General features: G+C 51.0%; 1 protein-coding gene across 1 annotated transcript in view; it reads right to left on the reverse strand.

The window, feature by feature from the left end:
• RAB11FIP2 (RAB11 family interacting protein 2) overlaps positions 1 to 20,565 on the reverse strand; it is a 140,695-nt gene that overhangs the window by 17,331 nt on the left and 102,799 nt on the right. Inside the window, exon 4 of the mRNA XM_029610493.1 lies at positions 4,946 to 5,057. Coding sequence (XP_029466353.1) covers positions 4,946 to 5,057 — 112 coding nt within the window. The remainder of the gene's footprint in view (positions 1 to 4,945; positions 5,058 to 20,565) is intronic.

The following is a 20,565-nucleotide window of genomic DNA, read 5'->3' on the forward strand; positions in this document are numbered from 1 at the left end:
TTCTCCGTTATAGATGGTGAGTTGTTAGGATTAAGCCGCAACACAGGGGCCTCTATTACTTACAACACCTCTCAGCCAATGTGCCAAGACAGTCCTGAAATTACATTCATGAAGAGCCTTAAAGCTGCCATGGTCCGCTGAGGGCCAGCAGCAGCAGCAGGTGGAGGGTGTGAGGGAACCCACCAGGAATATCTGGGGGATCCGGCGTGACCAAGGCCAATCTAACATCTGCTGCATGCTCTGAAAAAAGCTGAGCGAACCGGAAGCCGTCACCGGCTTTAACATACAAGGCAAATGGGGCTAATAAGTTGGCCATATCCGTCTGCAAGGATGCATTAGATGCACGGCCTGTAAAAGCATCTCATTTCTCCCATCCCGCCCAGGACGCCGATCGTTCCTGGTGACCTGCTGCTAAAGCCGGATGCACCTTTACTCAGGGAACATTTGATTTCTTCAGCTTTGTTTTGTCATTCACACAAGAGGATGCACGCCTGCAAAGTGCGGCATTAATTCACTGTACATAAAGAGACGGCTAGTATCCAAAATGCGACTACGGAGCAATTAGTAGAGCTCAAACTATGACATTGGGAGGCTTTTATTTTTATGAGGACCTGTCGCCACTGGCAATCTTTTGCTCGCACCTGATCCTATCCCTGTCCCAAGCATAGTGCTGTGTGGCACACGCACGGGCGCGGGCACGGTCAGACTGGCAGGGCTCCGAGGTGCCCATGGGGACACTCTTACTCTCACTTTCTCTCTGTCCAAGCCTTCAGCGGAGGGAAAGCCCACACCCAGCGATGCCTTCTCCTGAGGTAGTGGGTCCAATTTCTGGAGGCCACGCCAGAGAGAGGTCACCAAAGTGGTGCCAGAAGCCCTTCTGAGGCAAGACGGAAGGACCTAAACACGCATCCCCAGGAGGAGGGAGGTGAGAGATATTCCAGCACCACGAGGAGGAAGCCTTTTCAAGTGGAGAGCAGGATACAGAAGTCCATGAGAGCTTGACGGAGGGGATGGTGGACGCATGGAACAGCCTTCCTGCAGGAGAAGGCAGCGGTAAAAACGGAGCTTCAGAGATGTAAGAAGCACAGAAGGTCCCTGGCCACAGAGCCTGAGATCAATGGGGGGGGGGGGGGGGGCTAGGACATGCGACGGGGAGGATTCAGCAGGCTGGATGGGCCCCTGCAATCTTTACAGGCACTCGCCGTCTCTCCTTAAGGTCCTGACGTTTCCTTCGCGTCAGGGGGAACCTGTCCGGTTAACGCGCCCTCACCGAGTGCATTCCCCAACGCCCGGGCACCCCGATAAACCATCCCGGGCCCCCCGCGCTCTTCACAATGCAAAGGCCGAGCCCGTGCCGTGGGATCCCGAGCGGCCTGAAAAATAAACATAAGAGCAAAGCCGAAACGAGAGGTTGTCCTGGAAACAGAACGGTGCTGGGGGAGGGGTAGGGCCCACTCTCCAAGGTGAGTGGGGGAGCGGGCGAGAGATAAGAGCGCGGCCTGGCACCCCCTCATTAATCGGCCTAACGAGGGGGCTCTGCTCTGGGAAAATCAGCACAGCCGCTCCCCTCCTCCCTTTTCAGGTTTTAATTAGACCCGAGCAAGCTCGCGCTGCCCTTTCAACTGGCTACTGCTCCTCTCCGAACGCCCCGCCTGCCGAGACAGGTGTTGGCAGGCAGCGTGCGAGCGAGACAAACAATGGCTTGCTCCAGAAAATGTAAAAAGATCCACCAACAGCAAAAAATAAAATAAAATAAAATATGAAAAAAGCGAGCCAGGGGAGAAGTACTGGGGAGCGCAAGAGTCTCACGGAGGAGGGTTTGGCGGAACCGGTGCCGCAGTCCCCGTGCCTGCACTTCCCGGGGCCCCCCTGCAAAGGAGAAACAACAAAAATGCAGGGAAGCATTTACCGACGGAAGATCAGGGCTTCCGTGTGTCTGTCCCGTCAGAAGAGAGTGTGAGGCTGGCGGACCCACACCACAGGCACAGCCCGGGCTACACAGAGTAGGAAGGAAGGAAGGCGCTCGCTGTAAAATGTTAGAGCCAGAGATCACTCCCAGCACATCCTGGGCAAGGCCTGAGCTTCATTCCTGTGAAGGGAAGCGCTAAACACAGCCACTACTTACCCAGGAGAGCAGGGGCAGGGCAGTGCCAGCTTCCCTCACACACACACTGCCCTGCTACAGAACAGGTACAGCACAGGCAGCAGCACTGCCAGCTTCCCTCACTCACACACACACTACCCCACCTCAGGACAGGTACAGCACAGGCAGCAGCAGTGCAAGCTTCCCTCACACACACACACACTGCCCCAGCACAGAACAGGTACAGCACAGGCAGCAGCAGTGCAAGCTTCCCTTACACACACACTGCCCCAGCACAGAACAGGTACAGCACAGGCAGCAGCAGTGCAAGCTTCCCTTACACACACACTGCCCCACCACAGAACAGGTACAGCACAGGCAGCAGCAGTGCAAGCTTCCCTCACACTGCCCCACCACAGAACAGGTACAGTACAGGCAGCAGCAGTGCAAGCTTCCCTCGCTCTCACTCACACACACTGTCCCACCACAGAACAGGTACAGCACAGGGAGCAGCAGTGCAAGCTTCCCTCACTCACTCACACACACTGTCCCACCAGAGAGCAGGTACAGCACAGGGAGCAGCAGTGCAAGCTTCCCTCCCTCACTCACACTCACTGTCCCACCAGAGAGCAGGTACAGCACAGGCAGCAGCAGTGCAAGCTTCCCTCACTCACACTGCCCCACCACAGAACAGGTACAGCACAGGCAGCAGCAGTGCAAGCTTTCCTCACACTCACACTGCCCCACCACAGGACAGGTACAGCACAGGCAGCAGCAGTGCAAGCTTCCCTCACACTCACACTGCCCCACCACAGGACAGGTACAGCACAGGCAGCAGCAGTGCAAGCTTCCCTCACACTCACACTGCCCCACCACAGGACAGGTACAGCACAGGCAGCAGCAGTGCAAGCTTCCCTCACTCACACTGCCCCACCACAGAACAGGTACAGCACAGGCAGCAGCAGTGCAAGCTTTCCTCACACTCACACTGCCCCACCACAGGACAGGTACAGCACAGGCAGCAGCAGTGCAAGCTTCCCTCACACTCACACTGCCCCACCACAGAACAGGTACAGCACAGGCAGCAGCAGTGCAAGCTTCCCTCACACACACACTGCCCCACCACAGAACAGGTACAGCACAGCAGCAGCAGTGCAAGCTTCCCTCACACACACACACTGCCCCACCACAGGACAGGTACAGCACAGGCAGCAGCAGTGCAAGCTTCCCTCACACTATCACACACACACACTGCCCCACCACAGAACAGGTACAGCACAGGCAGCAGCAGTGCAAGCTTCCCTCACACACACTGCCCCACCACAGAACAGGTACAGCACAGGCAGCAGCAGTGCAAGCTTCCCTCACACACTGCCCCACCACAGAACAGGTACAGCACAGGCAGCAGCAGTGCAAGCTTCCCTCACTCACACTGCCCCACCACAGAACAGGTACAGCACAGGCAGCAGCAGTGCAAGCTTCCCTCACACACACTGCCCCACCACAGAACAGGTACAGCACAGGCAGCAGCAGTGCAAGCTTCCCTCTCACACACACTGCCCCACCACAGAACAGGTACAGCACAGGCAGCAGCAGTGCAAGCTTCCCTCACACACACACTGCCCCACCACAGAACAGGTACAGCACAGGCAGCAGCAGTGCAAGCTTCCCTCTCACACACACTGCCCCACCACAGAACAGGTACAGCACAGGCAGCAGCAGTGCAAGCTTCCCTCACAAACACTGCCTCACCACAGAACAGGTACAGCACAGGCAGCAGCAGTGCAAGCTTCCCTCACACTCTCACACAGACTGCACCATCACAGAACAGGTACAGCACAGGCAGAGGCAGTGCCATCCTGTCCCTCAATCAGCCGGCTAAGTCACGGGAAAAGCAACCTCAATGTCCAAGATCAAAGTTTCCCAAATCTTTTACTGAGCAGAGGAAAGCAGAAGCACTTCAGTGGCGATTTTCCCTATAACTGTGCCAGTTTTCTAATCCCGTCTCAAGGGGTCAGGAACGCTAGAGGGGAAATCAGGGAGAGATTTTTTTCTTTTTAATCTAGATTTGTGATATTTAAAAGAAATAAAGACAAAACGGATGTATCTACACAGCTTTCAGCCTGTACTGCGTTACTCATCCAAAACGATGGCCCTTTTCCTCAAAGCAGAAAAATCAGTCAAGTAGTGCGATGACACGTCACTGCGCTACCAACGCTGCATCGCAAAGAAACAGTAAAATCGTTTGTGAGACACAGAGCATGTGTAGCGCTAGGGAGAGGAGCCGCTGCCAGAGAAAGCGCCTAACACTAGGGAAAGCGCGTAACACTAGGGAAAGCCTGCAACACTAGGGAAAGCGTGTAACACTAGGGAAAGCACGTAAGCGTGTAACACTAGGGAAAGCACGTAAGCCTGTAACACTAGGGAAAGCGCGCAACACTAGGGAAAGCGCGCAACACTAGGGAAAGCGCGCAACACTAGGGAAAGCGCGCAACACTAGGGAAAGCGCGCAACACTAGGGAAAGCGCGCAACACTAGGGAAAGCGCGCAACACTAGGGAAAGCACGTAAGCCTGTAACACTAGGGAAAGCGCGTAACACTAGGGAAAGCCTGCAACACTAGGGAAAGCCTGCAACACTAGGGAAAGCCTGCAACACTAGGGAAAGCGCGTAACACTAGGGAAAGCCTGCAACACTAGGGAAAGCCTGCAACACTAGGGAAAGCGCGCAACACTAGGGAAAGCGCGCAACACTAGGGAAAGCGCGCAACACTAGGGAAAGCGCGTAACACTAGGGAAAGCGCGTAACACTAGGGAAAGCGCGTAACACTAGGGAAAGCGCGTAACACTAGGGAAAGCCTTACTTTGTTTTTATGGCCGTGCCAAGGCTTCTGGAAGACTTTGTCTGTCATTCTCTGTCTGTCGCTGGCTGCGAGCGTCCCCCGGTCTTCGTTGCTTGCTGATTTCTTGTTAAAACTACGAGAATAAAGAAATAAAGTATTAAGTTTCACAAGAGCAAATGCGATGGCGAAGTCCTCCTCGCCTCGTGCTAATCGAACACTTTGGAGGTTGTGCAGCATTCAGCAGAATCCTCCTCGGAAGGAGAAACAGAACAGTTCTTGTTAGGAGTGACTGGAGGGCGTGCGCACCAGTATCACAGAAGGAACGTGCTCGAGTGTTAGCACCCGAAAGCATTCATCCAACTGAAACCCCTACTTATTTAGAAACTGCATTACATGAACAGCACTGCATCGATTAAATTAAGACCTCGGACAGAAACCAAACCACACCGTCGCAGCACAGTCTGAGATACACGGTGCAAGTTACAGCCTCATCGCAAGCTTCTGCTGGCGAGGCCTCCCGAAACACGAACGGTTTGATATGGGAAATAGGACCACGCCACGCTCTTCCAATAACTCCAGGCCCTTTTACCTGCTTCACGTGAACCAAGGTAACCGCAATGCATTCATGGATCCAGGAGATCAAGTAGGATGCAATTAAATTAGCCAAATAAGAAGGCCCATTCCCTGCAAGTGCCCCGAAGACCAGAAAACGCAGGTGAAGTGTAATTTGCTGGAGCTGCATCCGCGCTGGGGGCACTGCCAGACAGGCGGCGGAATAGCTTTAATCCGACCTTTGGGAAAGAGTCTGAGCAACGCACTGCCACGATCAATTGCACTTAAAGGGAACGCCCGGATCAGACAGCGCGGCTTGTAAAATCCATTGCGTACAAGGAAACGAATGCGAGCCATGCAAATCATAGTGGAATCTAACTGAACCCAAGATTACAGGTGGTGACTGGAAAAAAAACACTTTCAACTGTAATCCCGGCACGAGCATCCAAACGAGAATTACGGGGAATCCACATGACACCTGTAGGTCAATATTCAAAGGCCATTTCGACAGATTTCACTGAAAAGTTATCCATCTAAAAGGGAAAATTAGTTCTTACCTGCTAATTTTCGTTCCTGTAGTACCACGGATCAGTCCAGGACAGCTGGTTCTTTTTTCGGGTAGTCAAAAATCGAGCCCGGGGCTTTTACCGCGAGGTGCGGCCTACTTTGACTACCCGAAAAAAGAACCGCGGCGTTCAGAGCAATTTCCCGGTCAGTAGGCCGCACCTCGCGGTAAAAGCCCCGGGCTCGATTTTTGACTACCCGAAAAAAGAACCAGCTGTCCTGGACTGATCCGGGTACGTACAGGAAATGGCTGAATTTGTCTAGAATTTAGCCACATAAATCAGGGGCGTGCCAGAGTGGGTGGGAAGCGTTTCCAGGCAGAGCGGAGATGCTCAGAGTTAGCCAACTTAACATACGCGGCTAACTCTGCTTGCACCGCAGGGCTGTCCTAAAGTTGGCTGCATATATTTCTCCGGCAGGCTTTAAGATAGCCAGGGATATCCCCATTAAGTGAGCCAGGATAACTTAACTAGCTGCTCTGCGGCCGAATATCAGCCTCTTCACTGACTGCTCTGCATCCATTTCCTGCAACAGAAAATCAGCCACAGAGACCAAAAAAGGATCTCTGGGTTGTGACTACTCCTTAAACCATTTTAATGGGTGATGGGGCACATTGCATTCTTGCAAAAACGGAGTTCAATTGTTTCAAAGCAAGCTTTTCTAAAACCTTATCCAAGGCTGGCCGGTTAGAAATTGGAAGACGATCACCTTTATCTTTATTAAAATGTGTCAATGGCGTAAGTGATGTACACAGCACAGCAGACATAATTCGTTCTCTGAAACAAATACTTATGTATTAGAGTCCAGGCTCGGACTTTGGAATACAAAGCTGATCCCGCTCAATCTCCGCCATGCTTCAGATTACAGAGGCTGGCTTAAACAGATGCCTTTTTTAGTAATGTTTTAAATGTTTGAAGACGTTGACATAACCGCTTCCCCACCGGGAAGGGATCCCGTGAGTCCGGGGTCCCTGCTCGGCGATGGAACACGCAGCACATGCTTCTTTGGGAGGACCTGAGTGAACGCGTAGCGTAGGGCCGATACCTTTCCACCAAAGACGGGAGGCCAAATCAACTAACTTAACACAACTGCCCATTCTTCAGAGCTGGGCGAACAATGTCCCTTTTAAAAGGTGTGGGAAAAACGCCCTCCTGAAATGAGCGAGTCAGAAACTGCTCCCGTCCGGCTAACAGTACCCCCGCTAGTGGGCAAGGCCCGAGAGCACGGGCGGACGTTCCAAGAGCGTTTTCAAGCTGCAAGGAAGATACAAAGCCCTGAGAGCTGCACTTTGTTAGAGAGTTAGGTTTAACAGGACGGAGTTCATCTACCGCCCTCAGCGGAGCATTCACTCTGCTTACACAGCAGTCAGGAGACGTAGCTGGTGCTTTACTTAAAGAGCTAACCACGCAAAACAATGCAAACGGCCTAACCTGACGGGCTTTGAAATAAGAGAGTCCCTTTTAGCCGAGCTGAATGCAGCTCTGGCCTGATGATATAATAAAGCATTGTCTACCGTTTTATTTCTGCACTATTTTCCCTCTGCTGGACGCATGGTTTGGGGTTTTTTTTCCCTGCAATTAAATAAGAATTGAACCAAGGCACCGAGCCCGTTAAGCCTTTAGTTTGTAAAAGGCAGTACCTTGTCCATTATAAACCTCAAAGCAGAAGAAAAGGAATGTGAACTGAACGGCATTCAATAGACTCGGCCACACCGGCTCCTGAAAGGCAGCGTACAAATGAACGCAGGCAAGCATGCATGCACCCAGAGGGGGGGGACCCGATCGGACATGGTCCCCCTCCCCTTCATCTCATGCCCCAAGCGTCATTCAGAAAGAGGGCGGAAACGCGGGAAGCCAAGCAGAAGGCCTCGCCGAGCCTCTTCCATGTCACGGAGCGTGCCGTCAATTTGGGAGGTGTGGGGATGAGACCCGGAGCCCGCGTCGTGCTGGCTAAGGTCAAGGCAGGGCGACGGCAGCGCACACAGCTTCTTCATGTCCTCTTGCGCGGGAGGCCGAGCGGGGCTTCGCACAGCGCTAACTAAATCAGGCACGTGAGCGAGCAAACACAATTACTGAATGCTGTGTGTGTTTTTCAGCGCCGACTGCCAAGCACCAAGGGCTCTCGCTCTCCCGGCCAGGAAATCAGGTCCAAGGTCGGAAGACTCGTGCACGGGGGAGGGAGGGGTCCTGTACCTGTGGCAGGGGGCTGCAGTTTGGCACTGGCGGGCACTGTGTAGATGGGGAGGACGGCTCTGTTAGACCACCTGGCCCTGCTTCTCTGCTCTGCCACAGTATATTCCCCCATCTCCTTCCTCGTGAAAAAGTCAGAGCTCCTCACTTCTCAGCGCAGCCTGACCTGCGTTTCTAAAACACTCCTTCAGCGGGTCCCTGCTGCTGAATTCGTGCTTCGGGCGAGCAGTTTTCAAAGGCCTTTCCACTGGTAAGAGCAGCGTGCGTTTCCTAAAGAAATGGGATGTTTCAGATTTGCACTCCCAGCTGGAGAGGCTGGAGCAACGCGCCGCGGACTTCAGAGCTTTCACAGAAAGGAGGGGGCAAGCGAAGGCAGGGACAGGTTTCCTTATGCAATTTTCAAAGGAAAAGCCCCTGCTGACTTTGCAGATGTGCAAGCAGTGGGGAAAACCGCGCCCTGCGCATTATCAGTGAGATGCCTGTATTTCGGTCTTCAGCTGTCCGTGCTGTATTCACACTTTCCATGCATTAATGCAACACCTCCGCAGGGCTCTTTTGGAGATCTGCTCTTTAGCTGTCTGTGCTATATCCACATTTTCCGTACATAAATATGACACCACCATGGGTCTCTATTGAAGATCTACTCCTCAGCTGTCCGTGCTGTATTCCCACTTTCCTTGCAGTGTGACGCCTGTAAGATCCGCTCCTCATCTGTTCGTGCCGTATTCTTGCTTTACATGTATCAGTGACACATCCACATAAGGCTCTGATGAAGACCTGCTTGTCAGTCATCCCTACTGTATTCATGCTTTATATGCTTACATCTTGCTTATGGGAATAAATACCTGGATGCGTCATAATAAGCTGGCTTTGGATCTTAATTACTGGGTTATGCTGTATTTCGCTCTGTTACACAGGCCATGATTATATCTAGCACTGATTGTTGCAAATCACTGTATCTTGGTTGCCAGCTATCGCCCTTCAGGCCCTACAACTCTTGCAAACGCCCGCTGCACGGCTGATCCCTGGCCAGAGCTCCCGGCTCTCCTGTACTGATTGATCTGCATTGGCTTCCAGGTGCCTGGCGTATTCGCCATCAAGCTGCTCTCCTTATTCAGAAATTGCTTGGGAGTGATCTTCCAGTCTGTGGAAATTTGAGGCTGCAGGGATATAACCCTGATGCTCGATGTTCCCTCCGTACGCGAGGGCAGGGCTGAGATCCTCCCCGAGGGGTCCTTCTCAGTTGCCAGACTGACATTGGAATTCTTTGCCTGCGGCGTTACCACTTCCACTACTGCAACCAGGAGCTGAAAACTTACTTCTTCACACTCTCTGCTCGTCCGCTGTCCTCTGCTCGCAGTCCATTTTTATAGTTTATTTGATGTGATGCAGCGCTTCGCGTTTTAGTGGGTATTTTATTATCAATGTTTTATTCTTATGCGCTTAGAGCGATAAGAAGAAATTTTAAATAAAAAAATAGTGTGATGACCTCATGGGGCCCTGATGAAGATCCTCTCGTTAGCTGTCCGTGCTGTATTCATGCTTTACGTGTATCAGTCAGATGCATGCATGGGGCTCTGATGAACATCTGCTCTTCAGCTGTCTGTGCTGTATTCATGCTTTATGTGTATCAGTGTGACGCCTGCATGGGGCTCTGATGAAGATCCACTCGTTAGCTGTCCGTGCTGTATTCATGCTTTATGTGTATCAGTGTGACACCTGCATGGGGCTCTGATGAAGATCTGCTCTTCAGCTGTCTGTGCTGTATTCATGCTTTACGTGTATCAGTCTGATGCCTGCATGGGGCTCTAATGAAGATCCACTCGTTAGCTGTCTGTGCTGTATTCATGCTTTACGTGTATCAGTCTGATGCCTGCATGGGGCTCTAATGAAGATCCACTCGTTAGCTGTCCCTGCTGTATTCATGCTTTACGTGTATCAGTCTGATGTATGCATGGGGCTCTAATGAACGTCTGCTCTTCAGCTGTCCGTGCTGTATTCATGCTTTACGTGTATCAGCCAGAGGCATGCATGGGGCTCTGATGAAGATCAGCTCTTCAGCTGTCCATGCTGTATTCATGCTTTATGTTTATCAGTCTGATGCATGCATGGGGCTTTGATGAAGGTCTGCTCTTCAGCTGTCCGTGCTGTATTCATGCTTTACGTGCATCAGTCAGAGGCATGCATGGGGCTCTGATGAAGATCAGCTCTTCAGCTGTCCGTGCTGTTTTCATGCTTTACTTGCATCCTTCTCCAGCTCTTAGTGTCACCGAGCAGTGTGAGTAAAAGGCCTGTCATGAGACGGCTCTGAATCTCTCCTGGGAGGGGAGGAGCATCAGGCTGAGAGTCAGGGAAACCAGAATTCAAATCCTGCTTCATCCTCCACTACCTGAGATACAAAGCTAGGGGATGATGCAATAAGGGGCGTCCAGCAGAGGGCACAGTTTTGCTCTGTTGTACACTCCCGGTGCAGCAAGGAGTTTTGTGCACAAAAAAAAAACTGCGCGTCCTGCTTGGGAGCCTCGCATGGAAAGAGCAAGCAGGTGAAGGCGGTAGCTAGCTCTCCCGCGCCCCCCCAGTGCAGGGAGGTGCGCCGGTTTAACTCGCGTTGTCTTAGCGCTGGTCGGAGGCGCAGGATAGCGTTTGGTGCTGGTGTCGGCCAACGGCAGGAGCTGCAGCTCGGCGCTGGGTCTCGTGTGCGAACATCCTGCTTTATCTTTTAAAGCTTAGCCTGAGCTCCTGCCTTTTCATTGGAGATATTTCCCTGTCCCCAGAGGGCTTACAGCTTTATCTACCAAGGCTTCTTCCCCATGCTCGGGCACATTTTCGCACATAAAGATGAGCCTATGTGCGTGCAAGTGGCCTCTGCTTGTGTATTCCGAATTTTATAAAAATTCAAAACACCGCGTGTAAAAAAAAAAAGGGGGGGCAGTCCGGAGCCAAGACATGTGCCTGTAACTTCCTGTTTTAAAAGACACGGCGCCTGCACATTGGCCAACTTGCTCAGCATAAATACGCGCCTGTGTTCCAGGGGACAGATACGCGCGGCCACGTAGGCTGCCGCGCGCGGCTATTTGAAAGCCATCCTCCCTGTGTCTATGGGAAAGCAGCTTAGGGGCCAATATTCAAACGCATCCAATTAAATGGCACCTGCTTGAACACCGAAGCACTCGCCTGGCTCGAGTTTAGCTGGATACGGTCGTGACCCGGCTAAAATCCAACCGGATTACAAAAGTTACGCAGCACATTTTTAAACACATCCAGCTAAGTCAGCCAGGTAACTTTAGGGCCGCCTCAGAGATACCCAATTTCACTTCAAAAAACACATCAACAACATTTTGAAAGATGGATTCTATAAACTCCAGATCCTACGCAAACTCAAAACACTCCTCTACCCACAAGACTTTCGCACAGTCCTACAGGCCCTCCTGTTTTTCAAGCTCGACTACTGCAACTCCCTACTCCTAGGCCTCCCAGCATCAGACCTCAAACCCATCCAACTTCTACAAAATGCCGCCGCTAGAGCCCTCACCAACAGCAGAAGAACAGAGCCTATAACACACCTATACTCAACCAGCTACACTGGCTGCCCATTCACCAAAGAATCCAATACAAAGCTTTAACCACTGCTCATAAAATTCTCCAAAGCAACAATTCCAACTGGCTAACTACACCCCTTCACCTCCTCACTCCACCAAGTACCGGACCACGCTCATCACCACCACACTCACCACCTCCACGCTCATCAAGTACCGGACTCCTACAAGCACCTTCACCAAAAGAAACACCAAATTATCAACAAGAGAACGAACGCTATCACTTGCCGGACCCACCCTGTGGAACAAGCTCCCCACAGATCTCAGATCAGACCCATCACCCCAGTCCTTCAAGAAAAAGCTTAAAACCTGGCTATTTCTTAAAGCCTTCGCTGCAATAACACGACCAAACTCCAACACCAGAACAAACCCTACAGCCCAGTCAACCGACATACACCCTTATTATTCTATTAACCTCTCACTGACCACTGAGACTCCAATGTAAGATATTATCTCTGGGCATGACCACTGTAAGATAGAAGCTCTTCCACCTTGTCCTAACTATAAGACGTAAATCCTACGCCTGACTACAACTTGATAAGAGTTCCTTTCACTTTGACCTCCATTAATGTTCCTCTCCCTCGTTAACCATTTCCATGTTCCATTCATATCCCTTGTTAACCACTTCCATGTTACAATTGTTCAATGTATTAGACAAAGGAAATGCCCGATTTCCTGCATGTTTTGGTTGAATGTAAACGGATGTGATATGTAAAATCAAATGAACGTAAACCAATGTGATATGTAAAATCGAACACCGGTATAGGGAAAATAAATAAATAAATAGCCCGTTAAACTACACAGCCCGATGCCCTCCCCGCCAGCAGTGGGGGCTGGCACCCCAAGCCTGCCTTCTCCGTGTCTTGCCAAGAAGAGCGGACGCTTGTGAAAGCCTGGCCGGGAGCCGTGGTCTCTTACCCGCTCCTGCGCTCTAAGGTACAAGAGAGACCGCGGGTGGCTGGGGAAGGAAGGGTCAGGTCCAGCTTCTGGGGAGGGGGTAGGCATGGTGGCTCCAGTTACTGTCACAGTGTTTTCAGGGGTGGGGGGATTCATGGTTTGGGCTTACAAGTCCAAAAGTTATTTATTTACTGCCACTTAACCGGGTACCTTTTAAATACATCCGGTTACGTGGCAGGTTACCCAGCCACAAAACATTCCAATACAGCTGGTTAGGTTTTCAAGTTCTTCAGCTATAAGTAACTAGATAAGGAACATCCAAGACACGTTCTCCGGCTAAGTGATGTGATTTATCAAGCTGTGACAGAGATACAACATGCAATAGACGCTGTATATTGTACAATACAGGCACAGGACGCTGTACTCCTGATATCGCTCATTGCCCCTATCACAATCAGCTGCTTCGCATGCATAAAAATCACATAATACATGCAGAGCAGTTAATGCATCCTCCATTGTATGTAACTACAATAATGCGGCTAACTTGCACATTTTTCTGCCACGTAATTTTAGCCACACCTTTTCAGAAAAAGTTATTTTAGCGTGGGGGCACCAGAATCCTGGTACAGGTCCCAATGCTCCCACGCTAGAATTAAAGGGTCATGAACCCTGCCCCCCAAAAGTAAAAAAAAAAAACAACCAAACCCACAGAGGGGTCCCATCCCGGGACCATCACAGGGGTGAAAATGGGGCCAACCAGGCCCAGAGCTCTCCGCTGACCACCCCTGAACTGTTTAAAGGTAGGGGGGGGGGGGTCCGGGGTGGGGGCACTGCATCACCAGGGAAGGTTTTTTTGGGTTGGGAATAAGGGGAAAGGGGAGGAGATCAGAAGGGCAGATCTTGGGGGTGTTGGGAAGTCTGTGTGGTCGACTTTAATTTTAAACTTTCTTTCTGTGGAGCCACCTCATATGGCAGGACCGGAGTGGGCAGAGGGTCTAGTGAGACCCCTAGTGGGTTGTTTTTTTTTTTTATAACTCTTTTTGGTGGTGGTTCAGGTCAGGCCGCATGGCTCTTTAACGCGATCACCTCGCCACGCTGCCATCGCGAGATTTGTAGGGCCCAGCTGCATTCTTTTAAGTCGCAGATTTTTTTTCCGCGAGACAAAACACTGTGATCCTGCCAGGATATTTTTGCTGGGAAGGGGAAAAATATCACAGGACCGCCCCTATTCAAAAACAAAACAAAACAAAATTCGTGGCTCAGTAAACCTAGTCTGAGTTTTGTGAGCATAAATCCTTTCCAAGCTCCCAGAGTGAAAACGTGCGACCGGCCTGCGCTGACTGCATCGTCACGCGTCCACGTTAAAACCGCGCGGCGAGTTTCAGCGCAAGTCTCAACGCGGGGCTTTCGTAGACGGCACTCTGAATGCAACTCTCGTCTGCTGCTTGGATTTGGAAAGGTGAGCGTAATAAAATGCACGCCCCCAGAATCCCCTGGAAATCAGACACGGAGAGGGGAGCACAGCAGCCACCTGCCAGAAGGCAGGGCCTAGGGATGCAGGAGAAGCCCTAAGCCCCTCCATCTCACTTTCTTTTTCCTGTGCCTCTAAGGACCCGGCTGAAAACAAAAAAATGTGGCTTAATCTGACTTTCCTGGTCAACAAATTCAACCTAAGTCCTTTACAGCACTCACACACACACTCAAAGCTTCTGAGACTCAGCACCATTCTGCCCCTTGAAGGGGAAATGGATTGATTTTTTGCCAGAAATGAGAGCAAGCCGGCAACTCTGCCAAGAGCCACTTTTCCATGTTCTCGTTATTTTGCAGGGAGGCCCGAGGGAAGTTTCACCCAGCATTTGGCACGGGACCCTGGCGACTAGCAGCAACATGTCCTGCTGAAACGCAGAGCGGCCAGACCGTGGGAGCTCATTAATTACCTAAACTCGAGCTGGCTAGGTCCTGTTAATTACCCGTCCACCGTCTCCCAAGACCTTGTTAATATAGCCTGGCCGCTTCCTCTAAAGAGCTTCCAACCACACATTAAAATTAAAGATGCTTTTCCCTTTCGCACCTGCCCGTCCTTGTAAATTGAGAAATTTTCACTTTATACTCTGTTCGTTTACTGCGGGGTTTTTAAAAATACTTTTAAAATGTCTCCTGGACTTTATTATTCCGCCTGCGTCGCCTCCGCCACCCTCGGCCACTCCGGGTGACTGAATGGTGCTGCCCGAGGCGGCCCCCGCGTGGTCTCTATCTGCTCGTACCCGCTGGGAGCCAGAACGTGGGCGGCGCCAGTAGCACACACGACGGCTTTCCACGCTGTGGAGAAGTGGGAGGATGATTTGTGGCATGGTGGGGGTCTTGCGGGGGTGGCAGGGGCACTTTGTGCTGAGGGCGACTGGTGATTATCTTGCACGCCGTTTGTTAAACCTGTAAACTGCTTCCATTCTCACACTAATCCTAATCTCCTACTTTCACCTTCTTGCAAGGCACCCCTGTTTCCCCCCCCTTTCACCCCATTAATACCCAGGCCCCTGCCAGCTACACTAGATGTTCCCTTTGTGAAAGTCACTGTAAATAATTAAATCTGTCTCATTTTATTTTTATTTCTATTTTTCTCCAAATCACAAGTTAAATGTTAACATTTCGAAGTTATTATGGACATTAACCTTTCTAAATTATACAAGCTACAATGTAAAAACAAGCAGCCAATGTCTAAATAAATAAATAGACAGACTGTGGGGACCATCCGTCTGTCCAATCGATTTGGCATCACTTCCTCAGAGATCCCGTGTGCTTGTCCCAGGCTTTCCTGAATTCAGAGAGCGGTTTTGTCCCCACCACCTCCACGGGGAGACCCTTCCATGCATCCACCACCCTCTCTGTAAAGAAACATTTCCCCCTTCCCCCTCATTCTGCAGCCTCCTTTCCTTCAATAGAGGCCGACCTCCTCTGCATGTCTCTAGCACATCTCCCCTCTCTCGCCTTTCCTCTACTGGGGCCTTGCTGTGATTGCACACATTTACATCTTTAAGTCTCTCCCCCTATGCTATAGAAGGAAGACCACTGCCCGTTTTAGCAGCCTCCCTCTGGAGCGACTCCATCCTGTTTCTATCCCTTTGAAGGTGGGGGATCTCCAGAACTGAACGCAGTATTGCACGTGAGGTCTCACCAGGGCCCTATAAAGAGGGGCATGAGATTAGCAGAGCCACCCTGCAAGTTTCCACCTGCAAAAAGCAGGAGAAGAGCTGGACAGTCGCACAAGAACCCCTGCCCCTCCCCAAGGCCGCAGGAAGACCTGGCTGATGAGGACAGCAAGCGCATCCCTTCCCCCAGGAGGCAGTGGAGGAGAGGGTAAGGAGGAGGACGAGCAGGCAGATGGGCAGTGCTAGAGAGCAGCCCAGGAGGGGGTAAACAGGGGGGGGCCTCTAGCGCCTTTCTATGTGACTCCCCGCACTGTTTGGAGGAAGGACAGGAAGATTAAAAATATAAATAATTAAACTCAAAAAGCAGCGCAAAGGAAACAAACAGCAAGAACAAGAGGTGTAAAAAAAAAGTGGAAGCAAATAAGGAAAACCATTTTCCCTGGCTGCTAACAATCGCCGACTGGCACCTAACGTACTCCCCTCCCCGGCAGCGTCAAACACGCAGGATCCTGCTGGCTGCAGGGCGGGGAGCGCCGAGTCAGCGAGCCTAACTCCCAGCTCACGTTTCTGGCCTGGGGGGGGGGGCAGGATGCCACGTTTCACTGCGCTCTCCCCCCTACTTCCACGGCCCACGTGCCGCTCTTCCTGCTCGCTCTTTGCTGGCACCTCTTTGGGTTTCTCCGTTAGGAGGAAACGCATTCCTGCTTCAGTTCTCTGCTGTGGGGACTGCATCGGATCCGCCCGCTTCTGATTCCAGCTTGTGACCCCCCCTGCGTCCCAGGAGAGGCACAGATTCTGCACAGACATCCACCGACAGCAGTCCAGCTTACTTCCCAATCGCAGGTATCTTGGGGTTCTAGGGCCCAGTGCAGTATTGGCAGTGCTGACTTTGCACAGCTTGGGTCAGTGCCATTTTGCGCCACATTGTCGTTTTCGCAGGGCTCCGTCTTACGACACAGGGTTGCCTAGGCGTGCAGGGAGCCTGTCGTCTCCTTGCTGCCTGGGGGTTTGTTTTTTGTTTACGATACACAACCCATCTCGGAGACCCCCAACCAACTGTTCAATGGAAGAAGTCCATGGTTTGAAAGGTTTGCTCACCTATATGTCAGCAAGTCATTGAAATAATGACAATACCAATACGAATATCCCCTCACTTTACAGCCGACAAATCAGTCCAAGAAAAACTAAGCCTAGGAGCCTCCTAAAGAGAGCCCAGAATGCACACGTGTTGTGCGCCTGAAGCTTGGGTGCAGAGCAAGTTCTGCTCATAAGTCAAGAAACGTTTGGGGGAATTTTAACAAAGCAATTAAAAGCTCAACAGAACAGGAGAACTTCATAAAAAGAGAGTCAGGTCTCTCTTGTAAACCGACACTGAGGATTTGTGCATCAGGAACACGGGGGAAACCCCAGACCTCGGCTTGTAGAGCCACTAGTGTTACCATTCCTGCCCGCAGAGCAGGCCTCTCCACCTACTTACCTTCAGCTGGCGCCTCAAGCGCAGCAGCAGCCCTGCCACTGCCGCCGTCCCCCGGAGGCCGCGGCCCGGCTGAACCCACCGGGAGCCGTCCTTCGCGGCTGGAGCCACTGCCCGGGGTCCTTAGCGGCAGAGAAGCCGTCCCTTCTTCAGCTTCTTCGTGGCAGGAACGCCGCCAGCATGGCCTTCCACGTGGAAGGGACGCCGAGCCGCTGTCTGCACTCCTGCTTCACCTTAAGTGTGGGCTCACACCTCTCCTGCACTCTTTAAAGGGCCAGCGGCGGGAAAAGTCCCGCAGTCCGTGGAAGTGATGTCATCAGCCTGTTCTGCTTCAGTCCTATAAAAGGGCCCTGCCTGCCTTCATTCAGGACCTTTGGTTCGAGTCTCACAGTCATCTGTGTCCTCATCTTCGGTCCAGTTCCTCAGAGGTCTTCTCCTGCTTTGACGGCTCCATCTTCATGTTCCTGATGTCCTTGATGTCCTGGTCTTGTCCCTCGGACCTCCTTCGTCTGTACCTCCAGATGTCTCCATGTTCCTGATGTCAGATGTTCCTTCCTGATGCCTTTGTCTTGCCTCTGCCTCCAGTTCCTTGGTTCCTTGATGTCCATTTTCCCGGCGTGCCACTGTCATGGTCCGTGACCAGCCCAGGGGCGGGCTGTGTAGGGCGCCTCATGGAACAAGGCCATCTTCTCCTCCGCAGTGCAAGCCTCCAGAAGACTTCTGCTTGTATCCTAAGTCTTGAACCCCGAGTTGTCTGTGAATCCTGTATCTTGCTATCCTGAGCTTGAATCCTGTCCCGGTCTTCGGAGCCCCTTGCATTTGCAACCGTCCATGTCTAAGACTCTGTTTGAACCTGCTCCGCTTCAGCTTGGTCCGTGACCAGCCACAGGCGGCTGTGTAGGGTATGCCCTGGTGCAGGCCTCTTCGGGATCTTTGCCATGTTCCAGTCTCATCTACTCCACACCTCGTCTAGAGCCTGCTTTGAGCCCAGGGTGCTCGCGATCAGCCCCTTGAGTGGGCTGTGTAGGGCGCGCTGCATCGCAGTCTCAACCCAGCACTTTGATCCTAACCCCTCGTCCTCTGTGCTACGTCTTTGTCCCAGTATCTTAGCTTGAATCTCCTAAGTAACTTGAGTCTTCGTCCAAGTGTCCTCGCCTGAGTCTTCGTCCAGAGTTTTCCATGTTTCAAGGCCTCCGTCTGCCCTCTTCCTCTGTCCAGCCTGCTGCCTATTGCCGTTATCCAGCGGCAGGTCCGAAAGGGCTTGGAACGGTTGGAGGACTGTTCATTGACCATCATTGCGTTGTTGGTCTTCCTGAGGCATGGAGGTCTGGTAGAGGGTCAGACCTTCAGTTTCCTTGTCTTCATTCCAGCCTTGTTCTGCTCCTTGTCTGCCCGTGCTTGCATCAACTCACCTCTCGCTGTGCTCTCAGGGCTCCTCCCTGAGTGGCATGGCGATCCAAGGGCTCACATCTCCTGCCAGAAGAGACCGTGCCTTCGCGCTCGTAACAACTAGAATATTCATGAGAGGCATCACAGAATTACACACACAGACTAGAAAAGGGGGAATATGCCTTTTGTGAGAGTATCACTTACTGCTCTATGGAGTCAGATTTCACACACTTTATATAAAGCAATCAGAGAGAATCCATCCACTCAGGAAGCGGCTTCCATTCAAAAGCACCTAAACTTTCATCAGCGGAAAGAGAAGCCCTCTGGGAAATAATAAAGATCGAATCACTAAGCCGCCGGATAAAGGTGTGTGAGGGACGGTTGTTATGAACACCACCAATTACATCAACAAGATGCAGAAACATCTTTGGGATTCTCAATATTATAAGTGTCTGTCCTCAGATCCTACCTCTAGATTGGAAAAAGCGCCTGAACAAGGCTTTTTAAACTAACCAGGAACAGTCATTCTTACAGTGCCTTACATTGTCCCGAAGGTGCACAAAACAGAAACATGGAGGTAACCTGCACGGAGCGGCAGTTACTACCATGGGAAGCTTGCTGGGCAGGCTGGATGGACCATTTGGTCTTTTTCTGCCGTCATTACTGTGTAAAACATTGGAGAATCCCTTTTGTTGTTCTCTTGTAGCTGCGAATGGGTCTCTCTTTGAACCGCTAGCTATTTTCTTAGACATTTTTATAACCTGCATTGAGATTGTCTAAATCATATATTTAGGAGTCTTCCCATGTGTTGAGACCGTTGCAGTCTCTCTAAATTACCATTTTTGTTTCATTAGACCTTGGATCGTTGTACACCAACTTCCCACAATTTTAGTCCAAGATCTAGTGGAACGCAGGCCTCAGTCAACAACGGATACCTGCAGGGTTTCTTTTATCTTTAGCCCATATACTGTGTTTCAGTACAACATTACCACCAAATACACGGAGTATCCAAAGGTTCTCCTGCAGCGCCCAATGTTGCTAATCTCTCCATGTTGGCTTTTCAAGAACTGGTCAACTATTCCATCCCTGAATTTAACTGTGTCAGCCTCTGAAGTTGATTTATTGGTATTTTCTTGATCTGGAGTGGATCAGAAGAACTACTCTTGATTTTTCATAGATGGCTGAATTGTCAAGACAACTAATCATGGTTCACTTTAAATCATGATCAGGACTCTATATCATTTTTAGAAATGTAAATTCAGAGACAGGATGCAACCATCCCCACTACTGTATTTTGGAAACCAATAGAGCGCAACAATCTTCTGCGCTTTGAAAGTTTTCATCAATGACTGTTCGAAGGCGGCCTCCCCGTTGGGCAATCCTGTACAATCAGAAGGTTGCGCTTGAAATCTTCAGATTTTTCACACTGCTGCCAGGATCTGAAACAAAGATGTTATGCCCGAGGATAATCCTAAGAAAGCTATCAAACGTGCTTATCTTCATTCTAAGTAGTCAGATCGTAAGTCATTACTAGAATATAAATCCAGACCAACAGAAGAACTGACGTGTATTGAGATTCTCTAATCTTTCACATAAAATAGTGGTTCTTGTGAAGCGTCATTGGCATTTAATGGCCATGCACTCAGCTTTCCGAACTCCTCCTCGTATCTCCTATATGGGATTGTATGGTAAGGGTGGCCCTGCCATCGATGTCTTCTGAAACCACGCACTTGTCACTTTTTCACTCCATGATCATTTGTACCTAAGCTATGTCACTGAAGCAGTGCTCAATACAGGAATGAAGGAGTAAACTAAGAAGGTAGTCTGATTTGAA

The sequence above is a fragment of the Rhinatrema bivittatum genome, chromosome 7, assembly GCF_901001135.1.
Source record: "Rhinatrema bivittatum chromosome 7, aRhiBiv1.1, whole genome shotgun sequence".
Classification (NCBI taxonomy): domain Eukaryota; kingdom Metazoa; phylum Chordata; class Amphibia; order Gymnophiona; family Rhinatrematidae; genus Rhinatrema; species Rhinatrema bivittatum.